Source organism: Ovis aries, chromosome 1, assembly GCF_016772045.2.
Source record: "Ovis aries strain OAR_USU_Benz2616 breed Rambouillet chromosome 1, ARS-UI_Ramb_v3.0, whole genome shotgun sequence".
Lineage (NCBI taxonomy): Eukaryota > Metazoa > Chordata > Mammalia > Artiodactyla > Bovidae > Ovis > Ovis aries.
The window spans coordinates 115,028,541-115,041,805 of NC_056054.1; the positions used below are offsets into that span (position 1 = coordinate 115,028,541).

The following is a 13,265-nucleotide window of genomic DNA, read 5'->3' on the forward strand; positions in this document are numbered from 1 at the left end:
CTGTCCTTTATCGAGCCCATCTTTGATGAAATGTTCCTTTGGTATCTCTAATTTTCTTGAAGAGATCTCTAATCTTCCCCATTCTATTGTTTTTCTCTATTTCTTTGCATTGATCACTGAGGAAGGCTTTCTTAACTCTCCTGGCTATTCTTTGGAACTCTGCATTCAGATGGGATAAATACTAAAAGTAGAAATGCTGGTTTATATAGTAAGCACATGCTTAACCTTTTCGGAAACTGCCAAACTGTTCTTCTAAGTGGCTGTATCGTTAAGCTCTAGTGCATTGCCATTGGCAGTATGGGATAGTTTCAATTCCTCTACATCCTTCTTGTACTCGATGCTGTAGGTTTTTAACTTGACATGCTAAAGGCTATCTCTGGGTTTCCCAGGTGGCACAGTAGTGAAGAATCCACCTGCTAATGCAGGAGACACAAGTACATGGGTTTGATTCCTGGATCAGGGAAGACCACGTGGAGTAGGAAATGGCAACCCACTCCAGTATTCTTGCCTGGAAAATTCCATGGACAAAGAAGCATGGTGGGCTACAGTACATGGATCACAAAAAGTGGGACATGACTGAGCCCGCATGCACGCAAAGACTGTCTAGTTATGTTTCATGGTTTCAATTCACATCTCCCTCATGGCTAGATAATAATGAGCAAACTTTCATATGCTTATTTGCTTTGGAAGTATATATTTGAATCATTTAGCTAGCTTTTAAAAATTGAATTGTTTGTCTTGTGATTGAGTTAGACGGTTTCTTCAGATATTTTGGAAACAAGGAGTTTATCAGATACATGTTATACAGGTTTTTCCCTTGGGCTGTTACTTGCTTTTTCAATTTCATAACCATGTCTTTTCAAAAGCAAGATGTATTTCAGTTTTTAATATTCCAATTGATATTTTTTCTTTTGTCATTCATAAAACTATTTTTTGCATTCTATCAGAAAATCTTGGCCTCAAGGATTTATTTGACTAAATTTTACTCCTTTATTTTGCTGTAAGCGTATTATAGTTTCCGCCTTTATTATTTAATGCCTAAAATTTTTGAATATCATGTGAGGCAAAGGGCAAGGTTAATTTTTTCCTTTATGCATATGATTATCAAAGTATTCTAGCATCACTCATTGAAAAGCTTATCCTCTGAGTCCAAAAGTCCGTTATACCCATCTGTGTCTTTTTTCCTGTCTTGCATACAGGGTCGTCATTGCCATCTTCCTAAATTCCATATATATGTGTTAGTATACTGTATTGGTGTTTTGCTTTCTGGCTTACTTCACTCTGTATAATTGGCTCCAGTTTCATCCATCTCATCAGAACTGATTCAAATGAATTCTTTTTAACAGCTGAGTAATACTCCATTGTGTATATGTACCACAGCTTTCTTATCCATTCATCTGCTGATGGACATCTAGGTTGTTTCCATGTCCTGGCTATTATAAACAGTGCTGCGATGAACATTGGGGTACATGTGTCTCTTTCAATTCTGGTTTCCTCGGTGTGTATGCCCAGCAGTGGGATTGCTGGGTCATGGACTTTTGGACTCAGAGGGAGAGGGAGAGGGTGGGATGATTTGGGAGAATGGGAATTCTAACATGTATACTATCATGTAGGAATTGAATCGCCAGTCCATGTCTGACGCAGGATGCAGCATGCTTGGGGCGGGTGCATGGGGATGACCCAGAGAGATGTTGTGGGGAGGGAGGTGGGAGGGGGGGTCATGTTTGGGAACGTATGTAAGAATTAAAGATAAAAAAAAATAAAATAAAATAAAATAAAATGAATAAAAAAAAAAAGAAAAGAAAAGCTTATCCTTTTGCCATTGAACTACCCTGGCACTTTTGTCAAAACTAATTGATTCTGCACATCTATTAGGATGGCAGAAATCTAAAACACTGACAATACCAAATGCTGATGAGGAAGGATATGGAGCAACAGGAACTTTCATTTATCGCTTGTAGGAATGCAAAATGGTATAGCAGCCTTGGAAGACAGTTGTCAGTTTCTTACAAAGCTAAGTGTATTCTTACTGTACGATCTAATACTCATGTGCCTTGTTATTTATCCAAACATCTAGAAAGCGCATGTCCACACAAAAACCTGTTAACATCTTTTTGCAGCTTTATTCATAATTGTCAAAACCTAGAAGCAAGCAAGACATCCTTCAGTAGGTGAATGGATGAAATAGTACATCAAGCCAGGGGAATATTACTTAGTGCTATAAAGAAATGAGTTATGAAGCAATAAAAAGACGTCAGGAATCTCAGATGCGTATCACTAAGTATAAGAAGTCAGTCTGCAAATGCTATTTACAGTACTATTACAATTATGACAATCTGAAAAAGGCAGAAACTATGAAGATAGTAAAAAGATCATTGTTTGCCAGGGACTGCGGGAGGAGAAAGAATGGATAGCCAGGGCAGAGAGGATTTTTTACAGCAGTGAAACTATCCTGTATAATACTGTAGTTATACAGTGTTATATTTGTGTCATTATACCTTTGTCATATATATGGAATTTAGAAAGAAGGTAACAATAACCCTGTATGCAAGACAGCAAAAGAGACACAGATGTATTGAACAGTCTTTTGGACTCTGAGGGAGAGGGCGAGGGTGGGATGATATGGGAGAATGGCATTGAAACATGTAAAATATCATATATGAAACAGATCACCAGTCCAGGTTTGATGCATGAGACAGGGTGCTCAGGGCTGGTGCACTGGGATGACCTTGAGGGATGGGATGGGGAGGGAGGTGGGAAGGGGGTTCAGGATGGGGAATACATGTATACCCATGGCTGATTCATGGCAACGTATGGCAAAACCAATACAATATTGTAAAGTAAAAATAAGTAAATAAATAAAAAGGCCTATACCTTTGTCAAAATCTGTAAAATGTACAGATTTCTATGTACATTCCAAGAGTGAATTCTGATGTAAACTATGAACTTTGACTAATATTGACATGTCATTGTAGGTTCATTTTTTGTCACAAATGTACCACTCAGGTGGGGGATGTTGATAGTGGAGTAGGCTATATCAGGACATAGAATACATGGAAACTCTACTTCCTGCTTAATTTTTCTGTGAACCTAAAGTACTCTAAAGAATCTGCATTAAAAAGTCAGTTACTATATGTATTTCTGGCTGCATCCTTCGCTCCATTGATCTATATGGTGTCTCTGCACCAACCATACTACCTTGATTACTTCAACCTTTATAGTAAGTCTGGAAATCAGGCAGTGTTTAAGTTCTCCAACTTTGTTCTCTATTTCATAATTGTTTTAGTTATTCTGGTCTTTTGTATTTTCATATAAATTTTAGAACTAGCTGGTCACTTCTGTGCTCCTCTACCCTCCATAATCTCCTAGAATTTTGACTGAGATTACTTTGAATGTATAGTTCATTTGGTGGATAATTGAGACAACTTGATAATATTAGGTCTTGTAATCCAAGTGTATTTACCTCCATTTATTTAGGTTGTCTTTAATTTTTCATGACTATGTTTTATAATTTTCAGAGTACAGGTCAGATTCATTTTGTTAAATTTATCTGAAAGTAATGTGTATTTCTTTCAGTTTAAATTTTGGATGGATTGGTCATTACTAGTGTAGAGAGACAATTGATTTTTATATATTGACCTTATTTCTAATAGATTTTTAGAATAGATTCCTTAGGGTTTTCTACACTGGCAGTCCAGTTGTTTGAGAACAAAGACAGTTTTACATCTTGCCAATCTAGATGTATTTGACTTATTATTCTTTCCTTCTGCAGTGGCTAGGACTTCTAGCATAATGTTGAATAAAATGTTGAGAGTATGCATCATTGTGTTACTCCTATTCTTCAGGGGAAAGCATTTAGGCTTTTATCAGGAAGTATGTTAGTTATAGGATTTTCTTAGATGGCCTTTATTAGGGTAAGTAACTTCTCTTTGCATTTTGTATCATGAGTGGGTGTTCACTTTTGTTAAATTTCTTCTCTGTATCTAATGAGAAAATCATGTGCTTTCTCTTCTTCAGTCTAGTGGATTACATTGTTTGATTTTTGAATGTTAAGTCAACTTTGTATTCAGGATGAACCCTATTTGGTTATGATATAGTGTTTTTTAACATATTGCTGAATTTGATTTGCTAATATTTTGTTGTGTTTCTGTGAGCATGTTCATGAGAGCTGTTGGTCTGTATTTTTTTTGTAATGCCACTGCAGTGACAAATTTGGATATCAAGATATTGCTGGCTTTTCAGGATGAGTTTAGAGAGATTCCCTTTCATTTCCAGAAATAGTTATGTAAAACTTGTATTCTTTCTTTCTTAAATGTTTGTTAGAATTCACCAGTGAATCCAACTGAGATTGGAGTTTTCTCTATGAATTATTAATTAATTTATTTTTTAATAAATAACAGATTATGCTGGTTATTTCCAGAGCTACTAAGTGAGATTTGTAGCTTACCTTTTTTCAGAGAGTTTATCTATTTACTTTAAATGGGCAGATTTATTAACATAGCATTGCTCATATTTTTCCTGTATCATTGAACAGTCTTTGGGGTCAGCAGTGATGTCCCTCTCTCATTTTGACATTAATAATTTGTTTCTTCATTCATTTACTTTTCCCTGATCAATCTGGCTAGAAGTTTCTCAATTTTGCTGATCTTTTGAAAGACTGAGCTTTTTGTCTCTCTAATTTTTAGCTATTTTATTTCTTTTTTTTGTTTTATTGGTTCTTGTGCTCATTGTTATTCCTTCTTGTTTCATGCTTGCTTTGGGTTTTCTTTTCTTTTTTTTCCCTCCAGTCTTTTAAAGATAGAAGCTGAGGCCATCAATTGAGACCTTTCTTTTTTCCTACCATAGATGTTTAATGCTATAAATTTCCCTCTAGCCTTGCTTTAGCTGCATCCCATGACCTTATTATAGATGTTTGTGTGATAGTTACAATTCCTCTACATCCTCCCTGTACTTGACACACACACACACACACACACACACACACACACACATGCATTTGTGATTATAAATTTAATTTTATCTTCAACAGAGTAGTCCTGTGACACTCTGGCTTCGGGAATTGAGGCCGCATCCCTTCTGAGATATCTTTTCTTTTTGGAAGTTATTTCAGGATTATCATTGGTCAAAGACCAATTTCTAATCTAAATGCCTAATTTTGATAGTTCTTAGATCAAATATATAGTTTAAAATAAAAATCCTTATGGCAATGGGTCCACAATTTAGAGTTCTCAGAGGAGATTATTTCCTCACAGAGACGATGCAGAAACACTACTAACTTTGTCATTTCCCTGCATTTTTTCCCCTTAATCTACCATTTCACTAAGGATATAGCCTTTCTAGAGTCCCACATCTTTTAGGGACCTCAGCTTCAATTCCCTGTGTCATGTGAGTCCAAGGTGTGATCAGCTGTTTCTTCATGAAAGTTAATAATCCAAACTAACTGCTTACTGAGCCTGGAGTTATTCTCTCTTGATTCTCCTCATGTCTGGCTGTTTTTAATAAGACTTTCTCTTTATCACAAGTTTTCAGCAAATTGATTATCATGTGCCTTTAAAGATTTTATTTTTGTCCCCCTTCCTTAGATATGTTTATAGTTCCTTGGATATGTTTATGTGTGTGTGTGAGTCAGTCAGTTGTGTCCAACTTTGTGTGACCTCATGGACTGTAGCCCTCCAGGCTCCTCTGTCCATGGAGTTCTCCTGGCAAGAATAGTGGAGTGGCTTGCTACTTCCTCCTCCAAGGGATCTTCCTGACCCACGGATTGAACCCACATCTCCTGCATTGAAGGCACATTCTTTACCATCTGAGCCACCAGGGAAGCCTGGATATGTTTATAGTTTCTGTCAAGTTTGGAAAATATTTAGCTATTGTATAAAAGTTTTTTCTACGGTTCCTTTTTGTAGGACTCTAATTACACATTTATTATGCTGCTTGATATTGTCCTTAAGTTCCTAAATACTCTATTCATTTTTTTTCTCTCTGGCTTTCATTTTAGATAGCTTTTATTCCTATGTTTTCAGTTTCATTAATCCTTTCATCTGTAGATATAATCTGCCCTTAATCCTATCTATTGTATTTTTCATCTCAGATATTTTATTTTTCAACTGTAAAAGTTTGATTTGGGTCTCGTCTTTCTGTCCTTAAAATGCTATTGCTTTTCTGAACCTTCCTGAACAAACAGAATGTATTTATAGATTATGTTCATGAAGACTGAGTCAAGAAGATAGAGTTTTTATATATTCTAGCTTCCTTGGCCTCTTTAAACTCTAAAAATCCTATTTTTTTTTTTTGTTCTCTCCGAACTCTAAATTCTGTCTTCATGTCTCAGCAATACCCAAGGTTCTGTTTGTGATCACCCTCAGGATATAGCCTAAAAATTCACTCAAGTGGTAGGCTAGTGCATTAGTAGGGTTCACCTCATTTACCTTTCTTGAAAATTGCTATTGTATATTACTTATAGTTCAGTGTCTACACTGAGAAGGCAATGGCACCATATTCCAGTATTCTTGCCTGGAAAATCCCATGGACGGAGGAGCCTGGTGGGTTGCAGTCCACGGGGTCTTGAAGAGTCGGACACGACTGAGCATCTTCACTTTCACTTTTCACTTTCATGCACTGGAGAAGGAAATGGCCACCCACGACAGTGTTCTTGCCTGGAGAATCCCAGGATCGTGGGAGCCTAGTGGGCTGCTATCTATGGGGTCACACAGCTGGACACGACTGAAGCAACTTAGCAGCAGCAGCAGCAGTGTTTACAACTTGTTATTTTGTACTTTTTATCTGTTTTTCTGCTTGTTTAGGATGGGATAGTATATCTGGTTTCTGTTCTCTCATGGCTAAAAATGCTTTTTGTTTTTGGGGGTTTTTCTTAAGATAATTGTGATCATTAAGTTAGAGCAGATATTCTGTACTTTGGTTAATTAGCATACAAATATTTTTTTCTGTATACTATAAGCAGAATATATGGTGGGAGAAAATAAATTTTCACTTATATTGTTTCAAAGATTTATTTAAGGAGGCTTGCTTTCTATTTTTAGAGGCAAAACGGACAACTCGGTTTTTAAGTGGCATTATCAACTTTATTCACTTCCGAGAAGCATGCCGTGAGACATATATGGAATTTCTTTGGCAATATGTAAGATTCAAATGTATTTTTGGGATCATATACCAGTTCAGTAACATCATTTATATATCAATAATATGTCTTGAAATGATTGTTACAGATAACTAACTTCTTATGGCCATTAGACTCAAATTTACATATTACATATATATGAAATTTCAAATTTAGTAAGCTTATCTTAGAATGAGATTTTCTTTTATATTTGGTATCATTAGGGAGAGGCTGGGTTATTTATTTAAATTTTGTACCAGAGACTCCTTTTCCTTTATTAGGAAATGGAGGGGAAGACAATATTGATAATTCTATTTTTTTTTCTTTAGAGTTTAATAGATAGGATAATGTTCTTTAAATAATTGAGAAATTTGAAGTTTATATTTGCTTTCTAAATAATGGCCTAATTAGGCGTTTTGTTCTATTCATCTGCTTGTTCAGCATTGCATTATAAGAACCAAGTAAATCACTTTAAACTCCTTTTACCAACAATTTAGAGAATTTGGAAAGATTTTGGGTCATCTGTGTGATTTGTTCCCATCTGCTCTCAGTTTGGGGTACCATCCTATTAGAAAAGCACGTGGTTAACACCAGAGAATTAGTACTTAAACAAGTGAGCTACGTAGATAAATATTTCCTTGTACAAATCGTGATCCGCCTATACTACCTAAGCATCAAATACTCTCCAAAGCATACAGATGTGTGTGCCCACACATACTAACACACAGTTTGCTTGGCTAATTTCTCATTTTTTTTAAAGATATGGCTCAGAGTTCTATCATTTCTGTGAACCCTCTGTGATACTGCTTCCCAGACATTACCCAAGTTGGGTTGAATGTCATTATATTCAGTCCTATGACAAGTTATATAGTTTTATATTTATTTTTCTGACTCGTTAAAGAGACTGAACTATGAAAGTCCAGGGACTACAAGTTAGTCTTCTTGGGAGTTATTCCTGGTACCTAGCACCATGATTAACTGTGTTAATAAGAACTCAACATTTGTATGTTGAATAAGTAAAGAAATTCCTAACTCATTTGTTATAGATGCCTAATTCTTTCTTAAATTTCTTAATTCTCATGGTGAAAGTTGTAGAGTGTGCAAGCACTGGCAGATATTTTTTAAACACATCATTGATTATGTTGAAAAATGTTAATATTAAATTGTTAAAATTGCTTTAATAGAAATCTTCTGTGGACAAAATGCAGCAGTTAAATACTGCACACCAGGAGGCATTAATGAAATTGGAGAGACTTGAGTAAGTAGGAAATTTACAAATAAAATGCAATTTCAAAATGCAAAATGAAGGTAAAGAGTATTTTACAATTTACAGTCTACTTCATCTCTTTTATCTTCCTTACTAAATAGAGTATTTAAGTTGACCTTTTTTGAAGAAGAAAAACTAGGGTGTGCTTCCTTTAACTCTTAATATACACATAGTGTATTCTTTTCTTTCTTTTTTTGTTGTTAGCACATAAGCCAGACATGTTTAGAGCCATTAAGTAATTCTCCTAAATTATATCTAGTGGTATTTATCTTATGTGTAAGCAGTAACTGACAGGATTCTCTTTCTTCCTTGAGATCAGTTAATTCTTTAAAATTTTTATTCCTTCAACAGAGCTTTACTGTTTGGTTTGTTTTGTTTTGACTTAAAGATCAGATAGGAGAAGAAATCATTCAAGGGTTATAATTTCTTGGCTTTATATATATTGATTTTGAACAAAAGGATTTTTTTATCCCTTCTAATATGTTGATGTTCTGGGTTTTTCTGTTTCAGTTAAAAACTTTGTTTTTAGCCTGCTCTGGCATAAATTACCTTTAGAGAGAGCCCATTTTCTTCTCCAGGGGATCTTCCCGACCCAGGGATCAAACCCGGGTCTCCCGCATTGTAGGCAGACACTTTACCATCTGAGCCACCATTAAAGTTAGAGACAGCAGTAAACTGAAAAGACTGGGAGTAGGAGGCCAATAATAAAATTTAAGATGGCAGATTTGTACAGTGTTCAAATATCAACAACCTCAGATATGCAGATAATACGACTGTAATAGCAGAAAGTGAAGAACAACTAAAGAGCCTGTTGACAAGGGTGAAAGAGGAGAGTGAAAAAGCTGGTTTAAAACTCAACATTTAAAACAGATCATGGCATCTGACCCCATCACTTGATTTCAAATAGAAAGGGAAAAGTGGAAGCAATGACAGACTTTATTTTCTTGGGCTCCAAAATCACTGTGGATGGTGACTGCAGCCATGAAATTAAAAGATGTTTGTTCCTTAGAAGGAAAGCTATGACAAACTAGACAGAGTATTAAAAAGCAGAGACATCACTTTGCCGAGAAATGTTTGTAAAGTCAAAGCTGTGTTTTTTCCAGTAGTCATGTATGAATGTGAGAGTTGGGCCATAAAGAAGGCTGAGCACCGAATTGATGCTTTCAAATTAAGGTGCTAGAGAAGACTCTTGAGAGTTCCTTGGACTGCAAAGAGATCAAACGAGTCAATCCTAAAGGAAATCAACCCCAAATATTCATTGGAATGACTGAAGCTGAAGTTCCAACACTTTGGTCACATGATACAAAGAGTCAACTCATTGGAAGACTGATGCTGGGAAAGATTGAAGCAAAAGGAGAAGGGGGTGGTAGAGAATGAGATGGTTAGCATCACAGATTCAATGGACATGAATTTGAGCAAACTGCAAGAGACAGTAGAGAACAAAGGAGCCTGGCTTTCTACAGTCCAGGGGCTCCCAAAGAGTTGGACATGACTTAATGACTGAACAACAACAACATTTATGATAAACCAAGTCAAAAGAGAAATGGCAGACTGGAAGTGAAATTTGCAACATTTGCAGCAAAATGTTTCAATCTCTAATAATGCTCATATAGTATTACTAAAATACAAAGAACTACAAACTGATGGGAAAATATAATTTTAAAAATGGGCAAGGAATTTACAGAGGATTAAGTGCAAATACTAATTAAAAATATGTAAAAATCATTAAACTCAATAGCAGTCAAGGAAATGAAAATTAAAGTAACAATTCTATACCACATATCACGTATCAAAAACTAAAGTTGAGAGCATTCATATGGAAGAGACTAGAACATGTGAAAGTGCTCCTGGAAGGATTTGTGGAGCAAAACAAATGGATGATACAGTAGAGAGATGTGAGGAAGTGAGAGCCAGAGAAAGATGGAATCAGCACTAAAATTAGGAGTGGAGTTAGCGTAGATGTGTATGCAGATGAGTCCATACATAGATTGGTGGCAGAAATTTAAAGAGCTCATCTGATTTTTATTTTTGCTGGATAGTAGAGTCCGGGTCATGGATTTTAAATTATTGTCATGTGGAAGGATGAGAGTTCAAAAACATGAAAGCAGATAGTTTTTTTCCTTTAAGTTGTTGAAGAGCAGAGACCTTTTTGGGACTTTCTAGGTTAAGAACTTGATACATCTTATTTTAACTTACTTTGCTGTGTTCAGTTCTGTTCCAGTTGAAGAGCAGGCAGAGTTCAAGCAGCTTTCAGATGATATTCAGGAGCTGCAGCAATCGCTGAATCAAGAGTTTCGTCAAAAAACGGTATCTAAGCAGGGCACCCAAACCCGGTGCCCAGGTATCCAGCCTGGAGGGATGGGGTGGAGAGGGAAATGAGAGGAAGGTTTGGGATGGAGGGGCACACATATACCTATGGCTGATGCAGACTGGTGTATGGCAAAAACCATCACAATATTGTACAGTAATTATCCACCAATTAAATAAATAAATAATAAATATATTATATATATTTACATATATAAAAAATAAAATAAATAAAAACGATGTCTATTGTTAGCCACCTTAAATCTTTTTCAAAAGATTTTTGTATTTGTGATATGGAGGGGCCAACAGCACATTACTTTCAGTTACTAAACAAATAGGATATATTGCTGTGTCCATTTGTTCACCTTACAATGAATATATATTTCTGTTGTCCAGGTCAACAGAATTTTAATTATTGATGGTGTCAAGGTTATATGCTATCTTGTTGACCAGAATTAAGATTTTTTTCTATATCTAGTCCTAATGTTTCTAAATTGTGCACTGAGGCACCCTAGGTGCTACAGCAAGCCCTCAAGGGTGCTTCAGGATGTTTTAAATTTTAAAGGAAAACAACATTCAGCATCTGTCATACACTGCTTGAATATCTAGCTCAAGGCGGTTCACAGTTTCAACATGAACTCATGTTACCTTCCTTTCATATCTTTTGAACCTGGGTTTTTGGCTTTTGCCATAATAAAACACAAGTGCTGTGTGAATATTATCATGCAATAGGATATGATAATTGCCTGTGACCCATGATTCTAAGATGTGTTCAGTACTCAGTTTTTATAGTATACCATACCCATCCAATTTGGAAGTAGTTGTAGCTGTTTAAGAATAAAATAAAAATAGTATTTTTCTTTCAATTTGCATATATTACTTTTTCAAGGGGCTACTAAGTTGTTAGGACATAAATACTGGAATTTAATTATTGGAATTTAATGACCCAATAAAGGATCTGTTAGGGGTTTATTATGGGCTTAGGGTCATAATGAACAGAGAAAGTTTGGGAATATCTGGTCTAATCTGTTTAATTCCTCTACTTTCTGACTTTTTTTGAAAAAGCATTGACTAAATTTAAATCTGTTTGAATCACTGGAAAATAGTTGTTTGCTTTTTTCCCTAGATAGTGCTGCAAGAGGGAAATTCACAAAAGAAATCAGATATTTCAGAGAAAACTAAGCGTTTGGTAAGCATCTTTTCATTTAACTAGCGTTTAAGGTTTGAATCTTGTGTGTAGGAGTATTTTAACTGTGCATTATTATTAAATGTTTCTCTCTTCCCTTTAAGTGAAGCTAATTTAACTTTTTCCAATAGAATAGATGACTATTGTTTTAAAAAATACAGAAACACAGAAATGTATGACAAAAGTGAAAATCACCTGCAAATTCACCACACAATCAGATGCATGTCACAGATTACATTTCTCTAAGCAAATATACATATGTATATGTAATTTTACATAAATGATATTATACTCTGTGACTCAAAGCTGCTTTTTTTCACTTTATGGTATAAATAGTTATCATATCTATATAGATCCCCATTATTTTGATAACTGCACCTTAATGTCAATCCTGTGTCCTATTGATAGACATTCACATTGCTTCTAACTTTTTGCTATTGAACAATAGCCTATGTGTGCTACACACCTATACATGTACCTGTATATTTGCCCACCAGGCTGCTTTTTATCTTAGTAGATTCCTAAATGTATGGTTTTGGGGCTAAAGAAAATTACACTTAAATTTAGCCCACGTTGCCAAACTGACTTCTAAAAAGATACCAGTATAGAATATAAGAGTATTCCTTTCTCTGCATCATTGTCAAAATTGGATATTTTTATGTTTTTCTTTTCTTTTTAATCTGTGTCATTCTTACAGAGGAATAAACGTCTCATCTTCATTTTGGTTTTTTTGATTTTCAGTGATTTAGACCACCTTATTCAGAGGTTTGTTATTATTTCTTACCTTGTGAATTACCTGTTTATGTTCCTTTTTAATTTCACTTTTTTTTAAACCTCCATGAGTTAGGGGTTTTAACTCTATTTGTCTTTCAAATTCATCATTTTTTCCTATTAGAAGGTTCATGTTTTTATGTAGTAAAATTGATAGACATATACATTTGGGATTAAGTCTATGTATAGAAAGGCCTATCTCATTCCTCATTTTTTTAATCCCATATTTTCTCATTGTACTTTTATGATTTCCCTATTATTTTGATACTTGTATTTTATAACTATCTAAAACTTACTTTAATTTAAATATTCCTTATTTTTCAATCACTCTTTTTATTGCCAGATGTTTTTATCAGAATAGTATTGACTGTGGTTCAATTTTATTCATTTCTCTGTCCCATTTTAATCTATATTAAAATGAAATCACTTTGTATTTATATATAATATCAAATTTTAGAGTTTTTGTGAAGGGACTAAAAGTGATAAAGAGTCAGTGCTAATGTAAGGAAAATGACCTTTAATTTCATAGGGTATTAAAAGAGTAGATAACATGGTGGTATGCTAAATTCTAATAATAAAATAACAAATATATTGTCTCAAACATTCAGTTTTGGCTTCTG

At 34.9% G+C, this 13,265-nt stretch overlaps 1 protein-coding gene across 13 annotated transcripts in view; it reads left to right on the top strand.

Annotated features, from left to right (window-relative positions):
• Positions 1-13,265, top strand: part of NUF2 (NUF2 component of NDC80 kinetochore complex) — a 40,900-nt gene that overhangs the window by 10,695 nt on the left and 16,940 nt on the right. For all 13 annotated transcript variants that reach the window (XM_060415736.1, XM_042257144.2, XM_042257147.2 and 10 more), the window contains 4 exons: positions 7,038-7,135; positions 8,299-8,372; positions 10,592-10,688; positions 11,815-11,877. In XM_060415736.1, the coding sequence (XP_060271719.1) occupies positions 7,038-7,135; positions 8,299-8,372; positions 10,592-10,688; positions 11,815-11,877 (332 nt within the window). The remainder of the gene's footprint in view (positions 1-7,037; positions 7,136-8,298; positions 8,373-10,591; positions 10,689-11,814; positions 11,878-13,265) is intronic.